The sequence below is a fragment of the Heliangelus exortis genome, chromosome 1 (assembly GCF_036169615.1).
Source record: "Heliangelus exortis chromosome 1, bHelExo1.hap1, whole genome shotgun sequence".
Classification (NCBI taxonomy): Eukaryota; Metazoa; Chordata; class Aves; order Apodiformes; family Trochilidae; genus Heliangelus; species Heliangelus exortis.
Window position 1 is genome coordinate 18,818,953 of NC_092422.1, and position 18,448 is coordinate 18,837,400.

The 18,448-nt window shown below is 36.4% G+C and overlaps 1 protein-coding gene across 5 annotated transcripts in view; it reads left to right on the top strand.

The window, feature by feature from the left end:
- SGCG (sarcoglycan gamma) overlaps positions 1-18,448 on the top strand; it is a 118,019-nt gene that overhangs the window by 84,085 nt on the left and 15,486 nt on the right. For all 5 annotated transcript variants that reach the window (XM_071735844.1, XM_071735861.1, XM_071735853.1 and 2 more), the window contains 2 exons: positions 4,969-5,088; positions 12,276-12,348. In XM_071735844.1, the coding sequence (XP_071591945.1) occupies positions 4,969-5,088; positions 12,276-12,348 (193 nt within the window). The remainder of the gene's footprint in view (positions 1-4,968; positions 5,089-12,275; positions 12,349-18,448) is intronic.

Below are 18,448 nucleotides of genomic sequence, written 5' to 3' on the forward strand. Positions count from 1 at the left end.
TTTTAATACACTTTTAATGAGATCTTATTTAAGTAAGATGTTTTAATGTAATAAAAATTAACTAAAAAAAATTGCATAGCAATACCCCAAAGCACTCAGGATTTTGGCTTGTATTCAACATTTCAGTGACTCTAGGTCGTAGAAAAGTGAAGTATAAATAACAGGTGACGGCCATATGTTATCAGTAATGACAGATAGCAGAAGAGACTAAGAAAGAAAAAGATCTGAAATTAAATAAGTAACTTCAGTGTTTGAAAATTGTTTATTCTGAAAGATCTAAAGATACACTAAAATCGCTTACTGCTTGGCAGAACTAATTGTACTTGAAGAGTCTGCCACTGAAATGGCAATAACAATTTAATTGACATTAAGCATTTGTGGAAATGCATTTTATGTCAAGCCCTATTTTTGACAAAAGATTCCATGCCATATTTGTATTTGCCTGGAATTCTGAGGTTGGGTAACATGTAGTTAATCTGCTAAGGCTGTAATCAAAATGCATTTATGAATTATGAAATTAAAGTTTTAGACTTTGAATTTAGGTGCTGTTTATGAACTGAAAGCTGATCTTACTGGGATCACAATACAAGTGGTGTTACTGCAATGTGCATGCGTCTTGTGAAATACAACTAAGATAAGTTTATGTCTAGTCTTGGTTTCATAAATTTATTCCCAATTTCATTAAAAGACAATTATTACTTTTTGAAATTTGTTCCACATATACTGAGATGTCTCTTCGTGGCAGGAGGAGTAAAACATGTGCTTGAATTTGGTTTACCCTATCACTCTCTCTAAAGATTTACAATACATCAGTTATTACCCATACCATTCTTTGATAATGAGGATTATCTGCAAAACAGTCCCAGTCCCATTTTACTGGAGCATTTGTGCTGAGAAAACTATGGACTTAAAGATTCTTTTTAAAGATTAATTCAAGTGTGCAAGGACCAGGATCAAACAGGAGAGAAATCTGAATGCAAACCCAGCACAGGTAAGACCTGAGATGTGGTTTCAAAGAGCCATCAGCCAGGACTCCTTTGGGAAGTATATAATGTGCAGTGGATGAGCATTCACTGTGAAAGAAAGTTAATAGGCACCAAATTTTTCTTAAGCAATGAAAATCACCAAGCACCTTAACATGTCACTCAATGCATGACCAGAAACACCTAAATCAGGGAAGTGTTTAGCAAGTGAGAATAAATTATGTCTGCATCAGCAATCAAACAATGTGCCAGGACCCATGGTCTTTCCCAGGGCTGGGGAGCAGGTGCCATGGCATCATGCCCACCCAGTTAAAACCATCTCCCTCCAGAGCAGGAGAGTTTCATCCATCCTGTCTGCAAGGAACAGCCCCTGTTTGTGGGTGTGAACAGGTAGGTTGTTGTGTGGCACGGGCCAACATGGGCTACCAGATTAGCAGAACTTGGCAGTATTTACGTCTCGTCTGCCATGGCTTTCTATAATTTATTGGTATAGATGTATTCATTAGTTTGCTACAGTTTACTGCTCCTCCTAAAGTTTACTGCTCCATCAGGATGAGCAATTTTCTACAAATCCTGTCATGCCTGTCGTTCCTCATCTATCTACAGAGATTTTTCTTCATTTTTCCTCTATCTCTCTATTTTAGAGTAGGACTTCCTCAATTTCTCATTTTAAAGGTGCCTTCCCTGGAATAATAAGATAGTGAGTGGAAAAAAAGAGGAGAGCCCATAAATGTGCTGACATGGTCTAATGTTAAAACAGTTTGGTGGGAGTGGAAAGGTTGAGTCCCAGCCTCATTCAAGTCACTCTTGAATGGGATCTGTGCATATGTGGGCCAGTTTAAGCTGGTGTATGTTGCATCTCCAGTTGTGTCTGTGTGAAGTACTGTATGGACACCATGACTGGAATTTGCATTAGAGAGGACAGATTAAAAAAGTCAGTCTGCACATCATGTGTTTGTTATCTGTGCCTGTTTGCTTTGGGTAGGTGAGAGAAAACAGAATTTGGCCCAAGGTATGTAAATGCTAGTTAGAGAGTATATATTAATCCTAAATTCAGACAGTTAAAGCAGCTTCAATGTTGTCTGTTTTCTTCTGTCATGTCACAACTCTATAGAATATGCAGACGTACAAATTACATTAATCAGTTAATGCTGTTTGAGGAAGTTTTTTCCTGTTCTTACTATAAGAAACATGAAAAATCTTTCTTTGACAATGTTACTTGTGAAATCTATTCAGCAAATTAGCAAATCAAGAAGATTAATTTACTCCTAGAACAGATCAAATTAGACCCCATGCCAGTCATGTCTCCAGTTCTTTCAAACCTTCTTTTTTTTCCCCGATGCTTTATAGTCAATAAAGCATCTGTGTCTCCAAAGGTACTGTGAAGGAAAGAGCAGAAGTGCCATTATTCAGGCCCAATAATTTATTTTCAAAGGTGACTGCCTTTGTGCCAAGGAAATCAGTAGATAGCATTCCCTCTAAACATACAGTTTCTTCATCACATTAAAGTATTTTTCTGTGATGGTGTGTAAATAATTAACAGTTATGTCATTTAACAGTATATGTTTCTGAGTCTTCTAGACATATTGCTGCACACTGTTTGCAGCACAGTAGTTCAGATACAGTTCAGAGTTACAGCAGTTCCTAATTAGTATTTGAAAGATTACTCACATTATAAAACCTCACAACTTGGAATTGGATCTGAAAGGTCTGGGGGCACCTACTTTACTTTAAAGAACATAGACCTGAAATCTAAGTTTTCAGGATCTTCACTCCGTTATTAATTCTTTTAATCAGTAAATATTCCATGGATATGTAAGAATATTTGCTTCCAGCATACCAGACCTACTAAAATGTTGACAGCATTGAAAAGAAAAATATTTACCTTGTCAGAGTCTGCAGAGCAAGCATTCCCATTTCCATCTCATCTGCTGGGTCTAGTCCATCATATATTCTAACTAGAAGTTTTTAGAATGAGATCTGACAATAAGCAGGATCAGGAGGGGAAAAGGTGTTCTTTTTTTCCAGCATTTCTACAGCCAAAGCGTTGACTTTGGAAGTTGGAGACTTTGTTTCCCTTCCTCTGGAAGAAATAAAGGCTCCAAATAAAACCCTCCTCTTCTCTGCTCAGCAAAAGAGGTGAAGAATCACTCCGAAATCCTTTCCAGCAAAAAAATCCTTTCCAGCAAAAATGTGGTGTGCTGGAATCACTCAACCTGTATCATATCAGGCAGCAGAGACTTGTGTTACTCACACTCAGGCTGAGTGCTGTAGTCATGGTGTTGTTGGATCCTTCCCGTCAATGGGAAGGATGAGGAGACAGCCCCTGCAGCACCAGTAAAGGTGTTTACAGCCAGTTTACTTGGGCCTTTTAACTCTTTGAGTAAATGAGGATCTACTTACACTAGCAGGGCAGTTTCACTGCTGCTGGGCAGAAACAGAACAATAAAACACCTTAATCAAGATTTTCTAGGAAAGTGTTAACAGGGATCCATCCTTGCCTCACTTACCCAGAAATACCCCATTTGCTGGATAAGAGAAAAAAAAAAAAAAAAAAAGAAAAAAGAAAAGAAGGCAGATTAACATCTTCTCATTGAATGAAGGTATTTTCTGAGCTCACCTTTTTGCAGTGCTCTTCTCAGAATCAAAGTCTTGGGCTTCAGGGGAGCTTTAGAGAAGAGCCAAATTGTAATAAGTAAAGCTGTGGCTGGGTGCACATGTCCAACCATGTATAATGTACTGAAGAGTTCAGCTCTCTATATGGGGCATTTTCAATATTGGGTTTTATTCCATAGAATTACTGCCCTAGTTTAGGACATTATGGTTTTCTATAACCCTTTCTGTGCTTGGTGGGCAATTAAAAGCAATACTTGGAGTCTGATGAGTCAAGCAATAAGCAATTTCTTTAGGAGCTTATGATAACCATCTCAGAATTGGGGATCATGCAGATTTTAGGAAATACCTGAATTTCTTCCCTAACGGTATTAATCATCTGTTACTAATGGCATTTTAATGTAAGAGCTAACAAAGAAATAAAAATATTTCTTTTGAAAATGTCTGCCTGGCATATATTTAATGTTCATGGGAGCAAGCATGGTAAGACAAGTTCTTTCTGGGAAAGAGGCAGCCTGGTGCTTCTTAGTCCCATGGTTGGTCTGTGAATTATCTTTATTAAAAATTGCTGGAAAAGGGTCTTAACTGCTTTGACCATTTAATTTTAATTCTGAACATAGATTTAGTTGACGGCTCTATCAAGCTGACATTCAAATGTGAGTGATGTGAATTTTTAATTGATCAGGTTGTTAGAAAGGGGAATAATAAGCATTTGGTTTATATCTGCTTACTAAGCCATTACTGTAGAACAGGATGTTTTACTGAATTTAGAAACTCTTAATGTGTAAACACTCTTTTGCATAATTATTTTAATTTTTGGAGTACCATATCCAGTTGCAAATGCTCTGAGAGGTTTTTGAAACTCTTGTAAGAATATGGTCAGTAACACTTGTTAGATATGTGGAGTTAAATTGGTATTTTTTAATGAAGAGGTCTTGCCCTTACGTGGGATGTTTGTAATTTAAGCATTTCAGTCTTCCTAATCATAAGGGATGACTTTTCAAAGACTTTGATAATTAGTTTGTATGTTAGGAAAAAAAAAATTAGACATCCTTACTGATGAAAGAATATTCTCAGTTTCACCACTGAGAACATGAGTGTTTAACTTGATCAATCTGTGAGGGATTTCCTAAATTCCCTGGAAACCCAACTTGAAGGCAGGCACAGTTTTGAAAACAAATTAGATCTAGTAAATAGACTTATCAAATTTCTCTTCTTACAGGGCCATGATACTTAGAATATCTGGTTGTTTCAGGATCATTAATGTACTTAAATGAGTCACTAAATTATTGAGAACACAAGTCAAGTTACTAGCAATTTATATAGAAAATGAAAGAAAGCTGATGCAATTATTCTCTTGTTCTATTTGCAGGTCCTAAAATGGTGGAATTCCATGGTCAGCAATTTCAGATCAACTCAAAGGATGGCAAACCCCTTTTTACAGTGGATGAAAATGAGGTTGTTATTGGCACAGATAAACTTCGAGTCACAGGTTTGTAAGAGTTTAAGAAATATCCCAATAATAGCCGCAAGAAAAGCACAATAAAAATGGCATTTTTATATACATCATTGTGTGTGAACATAAGTTCTGCTCGTACATCATTAGGAAATAGAAATTTGGAGATATTGTGACCCTTTTTCAGTCTATAATGAAGGGAGAATTTTAACAGCAAAACGATGAAATGGACGTAAATATATACATATATATGTATGTGTGTACTTTATTTTAAATCCATTGGTGACTGGAACTGTACTGGTGCATGTTTTTCTGAATTATTTAATGTTTCCAGTGCACACTGTCAACTGAGGATGAAAAAATTCTAGATATTCCAGTTTGAATTTTATTGAGTTCTATTGGTTAAAACATTTCAGAGTCCCTCTGATAATTTCAAACGGTTTTATTTTTTAAGTGAAAGGTACTGTATTTCTGATCTGTGCATAGGACATAGTCAAGGGATGGTATTTGTAGTATATTTAAAATCTCATGTGCTTAAATGTGATTTTATCTTACACTATTTCTGCAAATCACCAAAGTACTCATTTATGAAGTAAGATGTCAAAGTTTTCACACGAAAAGCTGTTTCCTTTTGTATATCCTGATAAAGTCAACCTTCATTTTCCAGGTGTAAGGTTGCATTAAAACAGATAAATAAATCCAGGTGTGATTTTTCTTCAAGCAGATGAGTTCATCAAAACAAATATTGAAACTATCCTGTAACTTGTTTTCAATTACATTTTTAATATTTTTAACCTGATTGCAGCTATCATGTTTAACTTTTGTTAATTACTGGTCCTCTGAAATCTCAATGTGTTAATTTGAATGGATTTAGTCATATTATTTTACTGTTCAAAACTACAAACGTGGTAGTAACTATATGATTAGTGTTTCAAAGACAAAGTTAAGTTATAATAAATGTGTTAGTAAATTTTGTTTATGCCTGAGGGTCTTATCTTAAGGTTTTTTTACTTTTTAACCTAATTGAAATTACAACTTTGTTTAACCAGGAAACCATATCAAATAATTATTGTTTGCCCAAGGGATGCTAAACTTTAATAGAAAAGCCTGTTTAACAAAGATATGAAAAACTGCATAATTGTTAATTGATTTGGGAAAGCTCTATCTCTGCCTGAAGTAAGTAAAATCATTCCTACACGAGTTGAAATTGTTATGCTAAAACATGTATTCTGACTTGTCCAACATTAATCTTGACACTGCAAGGATAATTGTTTACTTTAACAGATACTGGAGAAAGACACGTTACTTCATTTTTTTTTTTATTTTTTTTTTTAACAGGGTAATACAATTCAAAAGCAAATTCATTACAGTCAGTGAGGTTTTTTCAGTGTAAAATTAACACAAATGAGAGAAGATCCATGCATACTTTGCTTTGAGTTAATTTATTAAAATTGTGATTTAAATGATACTATTAGCCTGAAGGAAAAATTAGTAATACTTTGCATACTGAGATAATTTTTCTAACATTTTAGATAGAGAACAATATCAACGTGAAACAAATTTTGAAAAATTTGTACCATAAGAAACAGACTGCCTCAGAATTAAAATACACATTTTGCATCTTTTTATGTACAGTCTAATGAACTACTTGGTTTTACTTATTATTTATGTGAATTATGAAAAGCTCAGTAAAAATTTTTAGCAAAACCTGACAGTTTTCTCCTAAAATACAATACAGCAGATAGCAAATGTCTGTGATTTATGGTATTTCAGGGAAGATGAAAAAATCTAAGAAAAACTAATCCAACCCAACACCTCAAGAACTTTCACTTTCCAACTATTTTTATATTTCACCTCATATTATTAGTGAGACATTTTCTGGCCGATGTGGTACAATAAAATTGTGGCAGACTCTCCATTCTCTTAAGAAAAGCAAGTGCCTGGGGAAAGCCATTATCAGGAAAGTGTCTCAGATTCTCCCCAGGGTCAGAGATGGGTCTGGATGCCCATGTTCAGACAAACGAATTGGACCCTCAGTCTATGCACCCTCAAGTGTGAATGAGACACCAAGACCTGGCATGTGGGGAGCTCCTCTGCAGACCAGATGAAGAGTTCTACTTTAGGATGAGCTCAGTGGTTCACTCATCTCCCTTAAATATAGTGGCTGAGTTCAGATGTTTAAACATAACACCCAAGAAGTGTTTGAAACACCATAGGTGTGTGAAACTCCATATGGGAGCTAGGAAGGATGTATAAGGGTATTTTAGATGACAGTAGAGACATAGGATTAGGCAATTAAATTCTTCCTCTAGCTCATCTGTGACACCTACATCATAGACACTTAAATTTAAGTGTGTGATGCTCAAATTTAAACCTGTATAGCAATTAATGCTACCTGAAGGAACATGCACTCCAATTACATCCTCTCTGATACTATTTCAGTAATGATCTGCATATTCTGCAGACATTTATTATGCTGCTATGAAAGTACAGAATGTCAGCATTTTGTTCTGGTAGGGTTTTATACATTCAGTTGGTATTGGTGGCAGTGAAACCTACCTTGTGTATTGGCTGGTAAAAAGGTGATTGCTTTATGACTAACAATATTGTCATGGCAAAAGGACAGAAGTCACAGGACTGACAGGACACAGTGCTCCTGCACAGATGGCCAGAGACCATGGCAATAGAAGTGCTATTTTTCTCTCAGTAGCCTGCTTTGCAGACTTGTCAGCTAGATGTCTCAGGTAAATAACATTATATTCAATAGTAAAATAATTAATATTCAGCAGATACAAAATAGTCTCAGCTACTGCACAAAAAAACACCTGTTTTTAAGAAGTAAAAATAATATTTTATATATCATGACTTTTGTATCAGGTAAAATTTTCATGATGAGTAGAGAAGAAATGAATAGAAGGCAGTTGCTTATCCAGCTTTTCTCAAAGAAAATCTGGCAAGGTGAAGGAGATGAGTATCTTTATAGAGAAGCATACTGTATCACCCTTTCCCCAGTTTACTTCTTCTTCTTCTCCTGCTTGTCTTTCATAATCCCTTAGAAGTATTTGCTTAGTGTTGGTGATTTTCTGGTGTTTTGTTCTACGGAAAGGTGCTTTGTTCTATTTCAGTTTGAGTAGATTAATACTGGAGTGCAGTGTGAAGAGGTGTGTTTAATTTAAACACTTCTGTTCAGAAGGTAAGTAGGAGACAATTTAAGGGTTTAAATAAACATCCTCTTAGACTTTGAAGAGGCAGATAGTCACAGAATCATAGAATATCTTGAGTTGGAAGGGACCCATAGGGATCAAGTCCCACTCCCCACTCCTCACCTAAAGCTAAACCATATGACTATGAGCATCATCCAGATGCTCCTAGAGCTCTGACAGGCTTGATGCCATGAGTTCTGTGGGGAGCCTGTTCCAGTCACTATCATCTCAGTGAAGAACCTTTTCCTAATGTTGAATTTGAACTTCTGATGCAGTTTCATTCCATTTCCTCATAATTTTTGCTTGGTAGGGGTTGTGGTGGTGAGGTATAAATGAAACTTACTGACGTGGATCCTCTCTTTAAGAAAGTTAATATCCTGATCTTGTGTTTTTTAGGATTAAATTAACTTATATTAAAACAGTAGTAAGTAAAATAGTAAATATAGTCATATTCATATCATAGTTAATGTTCTTTCTTTACAGTTTAAAAGATCATGTAGGTAATGAAGACAAGAAATCACTTTAGAGCCATTTTCCAAAAAAACATTTAGTGTCATAGTCTTCAAACTTAAATGTTGTTTGATGATGAAGAAATTTTTCTCACAGGAAGGCAAGGTTTGCCATTATAGAATTTAGCCATTTCATTCCCTCTTACACCACCACTATCCCCTCAATGCTTTCTTTCTCTCTGGAGCATTAACACAGATATTTCCTCTTGGTTTTCTTCCATTAGCCCCTACTCCCATGGAAGAGATGCTTAGAGCTTGAATTCCCACCTTGCCTAGAAGACTTCAGTCCTGCAGTCCCGCCTCCCAGGACGGTGCTCTGTAACACTCTACAAAGTGTTAGGTGCCTTGTGTGAGGGGACAGCTGGGACCAGGCACTGTTTGATATCTGCCAGCAAAGTAAAGCTCTGCACCTGGCTGCCTGCTCTCCCATTTTTTCCTCTGTCATGGTTCACCTTCAAAAAGAGAAGCAGAGGCTGAGATCCCCCCAGATTGTTTGCTGCTAAGCTTGGCCTTCCATCTTCCCCATTGAGGAGGGGATGCTCCCCTGACAATGGTGTTTTATAAAGGCATTTGGAAAGATTATGTTTAATTAAAATGCTGTAATTACTATGGTTTAGTGCTGATTGCAGTGGTCTTGATTTGCACAGGCTGAGAACTACCAATACAACTGAGCTACTCTGGGGAATTTGTTCTCTCTGGTCTCTGCTCTCTCTGTCTTGTTACTGAGCCCCAGTGGTGCTTAGACCAAGAGACAGGAGCTGATCCCTAAAACAAGGATTTGCTTTATTTCAAACAAGGCTTGAGTAGCTGTGATTACATTCAAGCCTCAATAATCTCTCTTTGTTTAGATGTTTGCTCCCCTCCTCCCATTGATTCTGCCAGGTTCCTCTTTCTGACATGTCTCTGTGCAAATCTGATCATCTTTAACTCACAAAGTTTGGCTAGAAGAGACACCTGATTTATCAGCTCACATCCCTTTCACAAAGAGAGAAGTAGGTCATATAATTTCTTTTAGATTCTTAGAAGCTGCATCTCAAATGCAAACACACACTCTTCATTTTTATATCTCCAAATGTGACCTTCTACCTAAAAGGTGCTGTAGGAGAAATACAGAGCTATGTATAAGCAGGTTCCAGAATGAAATTAGGAAAGCCTGTGAGACAGATGAGTTCCCTTCACTGCCATGATCTTCCTTTCTGCCTTACAGGAAAGGCAGCTCTGCACATCCCATAGCAAGACATCCTGAGGGCACCTTTGGCATGTGGCATCCTACACACATTGCAAGGTGTCCCCAGCAGCCAGACAGCCCACTCGTCTACAGATCTAGTTTTGAGGGTGGCTTTAGAAGTGACCTCAAGACAGAGTAGAGCATCCTGAATTATAGTTAGACAAGAAAAAGATATCTGAGTAATAAAGTTTAGGAATGTTGCCAAAAGAAAGCATTCAGGATCAGCAGTTATTACTAGACAAGTTAGTGTGAGTTTAAATAATTACCAAGGGAGCTCATGCGTAGAGAGGTAAGCCTAAGCCTGGGTGACCTGATAAAGGCATATTTGCAAAATAATTGGGATATCCTGTTATTAATGATTTGTCCTTCAAATCCTTGCAGTGTCTATGTCAGCTGAAATAATCAGTACTTACTTGCTTTCTTCCAAGTCTGCGATAAAATGTTACATCACTTTTGGCCCCACCAGTAACACATCCCCTCACTCATTCTTTGTTTGTAATTTTAAGAGCTATCAGTCAACTTGAATCCATATAGTGCATTCCAGGCTGATTTGCATTGCTTTAATCTCTTAATCAAAACGTGGTATGTCATAAAAGTAAATGCCTATGGAAGTTTAATGCTGCCATACTATAACCTTTATCAGCCAAGCTTGTCATCTCATTTACAATTCAAATATAAGTGTATTTAATAATGTCATATCCAGTGCTATACTGCATACAAAAAAGATGCAAGAAGTACAGAAGATGATGTTAATTAATCTGCTGGAAGACTTTAGTATTTTGTGCCTGCCTTTCATAATCTGGCACCTCAGTTTCTTGACTTTCACCTGAGTGTATATGAGAAAGGCTGCCACTGAATTTCTCATGGTTTCCCCTGGGGCCATTGGTACTTACAACTTTTAATTCCACTTTTAATCAGTTCTGGAAGTACAAATCCATAGTGATGAGCTATAGTGATTGTATGGTTTTCTGAAGATGACAGATGAATTACATGAAAATCAGGCAGAGCTCAGAGTAGAGCTTTTGAGAGTTTGCTCATGCTGGTCATGCCCAGTGTGGAGACAGAACACACCAGTTAAGTTTTAGAGACATGTCTTTTCCTTTTTGAAGTTATCTTTTATTATTTTGTCAATGGCAGCAAGATAATAGGCTGTGTTCATGTAGTTTAAACTAGTAGGCTCCACTTACCTCTTACTACTCTGATAGCTAGATGGACCTTTTCATGGTTCTATCAATAGCCATTAATGTTAGTTTTGCAAAGTATTAATGTAGTTATTTCCTTCACTAATCTTTCTAATAATTGAAACTAAATGGTTAATTGCAAGTGGACTAAATGAAAAACTTTTTGTTTACACAGAGACATAGCCAGAAACTTCACAAAAATGCAACAGTAAGATGAGATTTTTAATAGCAGTAAAACTGTCATGCCATTTGGTTCTGTGGAGCTGCTCCAGTGTGCTGGGGCTCTTCCAGTGCTATCAGTGTGAGGACTGTATCTACAGCAATGAGACACCATAAGATGCAGAGAGCTAAGGTGCTTTACAAATGTGCCACTCAAACTACTTCACTGGAACAGAGGCTCTTCAAGAAAGAGAGGCTGGAACGATGAGGGGGGAGTTGCCTTTCATGTACAAGAGCAGTGGGAATGTGTGGGGCAGATGAGGAGGCAGCTGAGGGATTGTGGGTCAGGGTTAGAGGGCAAATCAACATGGGCAACATTATAGTGGGTGTGTACTGCAAATCACCTGCTCAGGAAGAAGCAGATGAGACCTTCAGACAGCTGTAAGAAGTCGTGTGATGATGTGTCTTTCTCTCCAAAATAGCAATGTTTTCAAATCGTCAGCTTTTCCTACAGACCTTAAAATGAGATGCAAATGGATCTTGTATCCAGAAACTGCACTAAGATCCATACTGTTATTTAGATATCAAGAAATTGGCACAAAGTCAAGTTCTACCACCATGGCCACTGTATGTAAGGATATGCAGCAGTGTAGCAAGGCACTAGCAGGGGTGGCTGACATGCCAGAGGGCTGTGCTGCTATCCAGTGTGACCTGGACAGGTTGGAAAGCTGGGCAGGAAGAAACCAAATACATTTCAGTAAGAGCAAGCGTAGGGTACTCCATCTGGGGAGGAACAACCCCATAAACCCAGTACAGGTTCCAGCAGGGGTTGACCCTCTGGAGTGCAACCCTGGGGAAAAAGACGTGGGAGTCATGGTTGACAACAATGATCTTTTACATTTGAATTTTTACAGTACAGTTTGGTCTTGTTTTTGTTTTTCAGGGCCTGAAGGAGCACTTTTTGAACACTCTGTAGAAACACCACTTGTGAAGGCAGAAGCTTTTAAACAGCTTAGGTAAGAATTTATGAATAAAAACATAAATCTATTAGATAAACATTGTTTGCTAAAGATATTCAAAGCTTACTAACAAGGGATTTTAACAGCACTTACTTATTAGAGATTCTAATAATGTTTTTTACGTGTTATGTGATAAATTATTGTTTTGAAGGAAAACTACAAATTGATCTGAAATTTTGTAGTATACTACACATGTTTTTTTAATTACTGATGGTGACTATCTAAAACCACATAATATTCTGTTGAAAATTCTTCTATAATCTAAAGTTTTTCAGTTTTGAAATACTGCAGCATGACTTTTTCTGCTTGTCTGCAGCAGGTCATCAACCTATACATAGTGAAGATTTTTAGAAATTAGTCTCAATCTGAGGAAACAGCCTAATGAAAAATTTGGAACTGTACAAATCTCTATATGACTGAAAAGCAGTTTGGGTTGAGAAAATCATTATAAAAGAGCTTATATGTTTCAGAGCTCCTCAATTCTGGGACAGCAATCCCTCGTGCTTTATTCTGTGTACTTTTGAACATCCAAATTAGTCTATAATGTTGGTTATGGTGAGATAATCAACTCAATTTACATTCTGTTCATGAACATGTTATGTTTCATTTTATAAAGCAATTCAAAGAAAGATTTGAAATGAAAGAGGATCTCTTGAACAGCTATACTTCTGTGCTTTCATACCTGTCCTTTCATACAGCCTTCTACTTCTAATTTCTATTCTTAGTGTTTCTTCTCCAAAAGGAGTAACTAATAGGGAGTAGCAGAAGATGATTAAAGCTTTCAGGAACACTGTCTGTATGCCAGTGAGTGAATTCCAAATTGAGAATGGCAAATGAGAGGGAAACTATTAAGATACTTATTTTAATTTTCTTCTAGATATTTAAGGTTTGCTTACAATAAGATACCTTGCACTTGCATTTGAAGACAGAATGAGCTCAAGACATTAATTTTAATATGCTGATCTCTGCTTTAGAAAATGTGTTTCTTCTGCTCTGGTAGAATTTGGATGTGACAGACTTTGACCAGGTTGTAGGATTCTTCATTATGGTGATGATTATCTGGTTCTGGAGGGAGTGGATTCATTATGTTGTAAATTTGTGATTTCCTGTGATTATCTCAAGTTTGATTAAGTAGGACAACAAATTTTATAGTTACAACATCAAGAAGCTCTCTTCAAATTTTAAGTGGATACATATAAATTATTTTCTTTGGTTGTTACTTCCCTTCAAATCTATCATCAATTAATAATATTTAAATATGCTTAAAGCTATTAGTTTTATCCTATAGCCATTATGCTCTGTCACATTTTAAGTTCTGATCCACACTTAATTTAAAAAAAAACACTTTGGTTCAGGTCATATGCAAGTACTGTTGTGTTTCATTTGCTTATGAAATTGGCTATGATTTGAAAAGCATTGAGATTAATTCAGTGTTCATAAAGTTCTCCTGAATGGATGAGTTTACCACGGGGCTTATCTGTTCAGTGACTTGAACCATGTCAACTATTAAGTGCATATTTTGACCTAGAAAGTTACTGTGTGTTAGTAAGTTACTAAGTGTAGTAGTTAAAATCCCAGTCAGTTTGGTTGTCAATTAGCTTAAAATAATGGAAAGTATAGGTTCTTCCAGAATTTACAGAAGTTATGCTAGTAATTATTATTATGTCAAGGAAGTACCTACATGCCCTAAACTGGCACTTGAAACCGACACTGGCAGTTGAGATAAATCCAGAGCTGCACAATACCCACGCTAGAAACCAAGTTAGCTTAACCCTAAGAAAATGCTGAATATCAGGGCATGAAGCTGTGCAATGTATACAGTACTCACCTGTGTCCTGGCAGGCCCTTCCCAGAGCAGTTCAGAATCCCTCATTCCTTTAATTCTGCTTTGCTGTCTTTACCACCCTCAATCAATGTCAAGCCCTAAAGTGGAGATGGCAGTGATTCCGTGGAGGGCTCCTGGGGAGGATCAAGAAACAAATGTATTTGTCTGCAGTGTAGATGCAAAGTTAAGATGTAGGCAGAGAGAACAATCTACAAAGTTCATGCTGGAAAAAGGTTATTTTCAAGGGTAATCTTAAACCTCAGTGTAAACAAAATTTGTGCATTCTGCTGTAGAGGAGCTCAGACAAGCTTACCAGTGAATGGCAATTTTGTAATGCTTTATAAATACCCTGTTTCATTCCACTCTGTTAAATACAGGAATCTGCCTACTTTGATATGAAAATTTAAAATGCAATTTTAAGTATTACTTTTCTATTTTAAATTTTAATAAGCTTCCTTCCAGATTTAGGTAGTGCATACCAAGTTACAGGTAATATAACCTATTTGCTCACCTCAAGCCTTATTTCCACACTTTCACCATTTATTAATCTGCTATTTTCCTCAGTTTTTCCTTCGGTGGTTGGGCTGTGCCATGTGAATGTGATATGCTGGATGAATTTTATATAAAGTATCACAGTATGCAGCATTATATATAAGGAATACACTGCAAGAAAATCCATCTACTTTAAACATAGTGTCATGTTTCAAGAAAGTGCCTGGAAAGCTGTTAATGCTCATAACTTTTCAACTTGTGTCATATGAAGGGGGGCCACATTCATTCTCTGTTATTCAGAGCTAGGACAGGATCACAAACAAAGCTGACACAAATGGGCTCCTGAATTACACATTCTGTTGGCTTTCCTGTCCCAATGCCAAATTTCAAGATAAGTCCTCTTTTCTGAAAACAAAGAGATAAGTGTGTTAGAACATTTCTTTTATAGCTAAGTAATGGAGACAGAGCAATGCAATTATACTGTGGTCAGTAACTCTCTTTTCATTCTGTAATTTGAGGCAAACATATAGAGTAGTTTTCAGACTAATAGATTGAATTCATGACTCTCCCATAAAGAAAAAAAAAAGATGTTCTAGCACTTACTTGCAACTGGTAGGAAGAATTCTATCAACAAAATCTACATTTCAAAACCGAAGCTCTCCTAGGTTTAAAATAACATTACCTACTTTTTAATTCCTTTCCTGAAGTTCTTACATCTAAATAAAATACCTAGTTTGCATTTACAAAATTTGTTAAGACTGTAGGAGTCAGAGGAGACCTAAAAACAGGGTCTTGTATGTAGACATCCGACAAACATCTGATTGGTGTGTTCACATGTAAGGATATATCAAGGAAATATTCTTCCCAGACAAACATGACTGAGGAGGTAACTTTAAAATTAAGCAGTGGTAATCAGTGAAAACAGAAATATGTCTGAACTCCTCCTCTCCACAATTCCCTTGCCTGATACAGTCAAATGCCTACACAGCCTCCAGGTGCAGATGTGCAGCAAGTGCCTGTCTGCTGGGTCACATCTCCTTTGGCTGACCTGTTCTGGATGGGCATGGGACACAGGAGAGCAAGCAAGAGGAAGCATAAATTATTCTTGTGTACAGGACATTCAGCCACAAGTTGGGGAAGACCAAGGATTTTCAGTTATGATTTTAAAAGTAATCCTGCAAGAACCAGGTGAATGTCCTGGCCACTCTGTTATTTCCTCTTTATTTCCTCTGTTTCCTGCCTGATTACTTGGTTGTATAGACTGACTTTCAACAGAGGGATTGCTGCAGTCCAGCTCTTTACTCCTGCCACATTGTTTTGTCACCTGGTAAATAGAAGTAACAGATTCAAGTTTAATTCCCTGCAACATGAGAAGGGAATTGAATTGATGATTAAAAAAAAATCAACGAGGTTTTATAGTACGTATAATGCTATATTAGATATAACATCTATTATAATTTATATTTTATATTATATTTCTAATATTGTAACAGGATGGAAAGTGTTACTTCTTCCATGTTTCTCCATGAAAGTGGCCACAGCCCTTGTACTATAGGGTTTATTTTGGCTACTGGAAGTAGCCTTTTCTGATATCCAGAGTTTCATGCCAGCACACTTACACTTTTATACTCCCAATTATCAAATAGCAATCTGCATGTAAAAACTCTCAGTTCAGATATTTTTCCAGTCTGATATTAACATGTTTTTCTGATCATTAAAGCACTTTAGACTATTATTTAGCATATTATTCTATTCCTCCTTTATTTTATATCCTTAAATAACACTTAATTCATACACAGTTTCATCATTTTCATACTGTTCACTTCTTTTGATCTACATGGCTTGCAGTTTTATAAGGGAAAGCAATGGATGAGCAAAATTGTTTAAATCTCAAAAAAATGTCTCTGAACTGAGCATTCACATTTCCGAAACTTCTGGAAATGTGCTCACAAAAATAGCAGCTTTCCATTTATATGACTGTATACTGTGCATAATGAATCTAATGCTCATAAATGAGTACAAGTTTTATTTTCTTATTTACTATATATGGATTTCTGACAGCCAGCAACTCTGCCTTCTGAGCACAAATCCTGTGGGAAATCATTATGAGTAGAGTCAGTCTGTGGTGTTTTGCCAGTTCTTCAACTGATGTTTTACATCCAAGGTCAAAATGACCCACATCATTCCACCCTTTGTGGATTTGTAGAGCTTTATAGCAGGAATGATGACACTGTTCCAGAAGTTCAACTTTTTGCCAGGCTATGATTGTAAAAATATACACACACACACACACACACACACACACACACACACACACACACACACACATGCACATATATATATAATGTGTTATCCAAATATGGGTATATTTAAAGGCTTACAGGTATATCCTGAGAATACTTCAATATTTCCTAAGGAACCAGATGTATTTTAAATAAGTTTATAATGTTAGCATTCTATCTAACTTTAAATGTATAATTTAAGAAGCATTGTGTCATCTTTTTGTTGAATCCCTATGTCCAGTGCTTAAAAGTGTCAAAATATGTATTCACTAGCTCATGACTTATAGGACATTGCTAATTTGAGGGCATAATTATACATCTATATCCAGACTATGTCCCCTTTAATAGCTCCCAAATAACAAGACTTTTATTATGATTAATTCCCTCTGATTCTTTTTGAAGACTTACTTTTAAAGTTTCTATTTTCCATTGATAATATTGTGTCCTTTTGCACTTCAAGTATTAGCTAAGTTTCAACTGTGTAATAAGGCTGTGAGAAAGGCTGGAAACTGAAGTGGTGTTTTGTGGCTGTATGAATAAGAATCATGAAGGAAATATAAAAAGAGATATATAGAAGCCAACCAGGGTAAAAAAAAATCTGTTAAGTCATTGTTTAATCATATTGGTAGTACTAATGCTTACATTCTAGTTGCCTAAAAATATCATCTGACTAATTGGAAGTACAGTGATTTTTTTTTTTTTTAATTCATTATGCAAATCAAAAGCCTAGTCAGTCAGAAGAGAATGAATTACATAACAGAAAAGTAAGCCTAAGGTTATGATTCAGTATTTGTAAAGCATCTCTGCTCCCTGACTAGTAAGCTATTTACACTTGCAATGTAGTTTTTTGAGCCCTGGCATTAATTGGTTAGGTATACATTTGCATTCATATACTTCACTGCATTCAGGTTAACTAAGAACACCATCAAATACTTCTTTTGAAAGCTTATAGAATTTCTTTCCATTCATTCTATGAAAAGACATAGTTCAGAAGGATTGTATTATCCAGGACATCGTGTAATGCTTTCTAGAAGCATTTCTGACCCAGATATTTAAAAACACCTTATTAGCAAAGGCTTGGGTACTATTTCACATCTAGTCTTCAGTGAAGGAGTGTTTTGCTTGAAAATTTTTCTGAATCCTAAAGTGAAAAGAATTTTCATTGTAAAATCTGTTGTTTTTCTTAAATTTGTATCTATTTGTGTGCACCCATATTCTTGCAAAATCTTGTTCGTTGCAACATAGTTTACAAATGCAGGGCACGTATCTCATTGTGTGTCTGGACCATATGAACTTAGGAGACAGATTTAGTTCTGTTTGTGAGATCATTCTGCCTTCTGTAATTCTGAGTCTGAAGAGGGACTCTGCCCTGCTCTCAGCTCTGTTGCTCTTTAGTTGGGAGGGACATTTGTTGAGCAGTGCAAACAGAACCTGCCTGTGCTGGCAGTCAGAGCTGCTCTCCTGGGCACCTACAACAATTCCTTGCTTAGAAAGACTG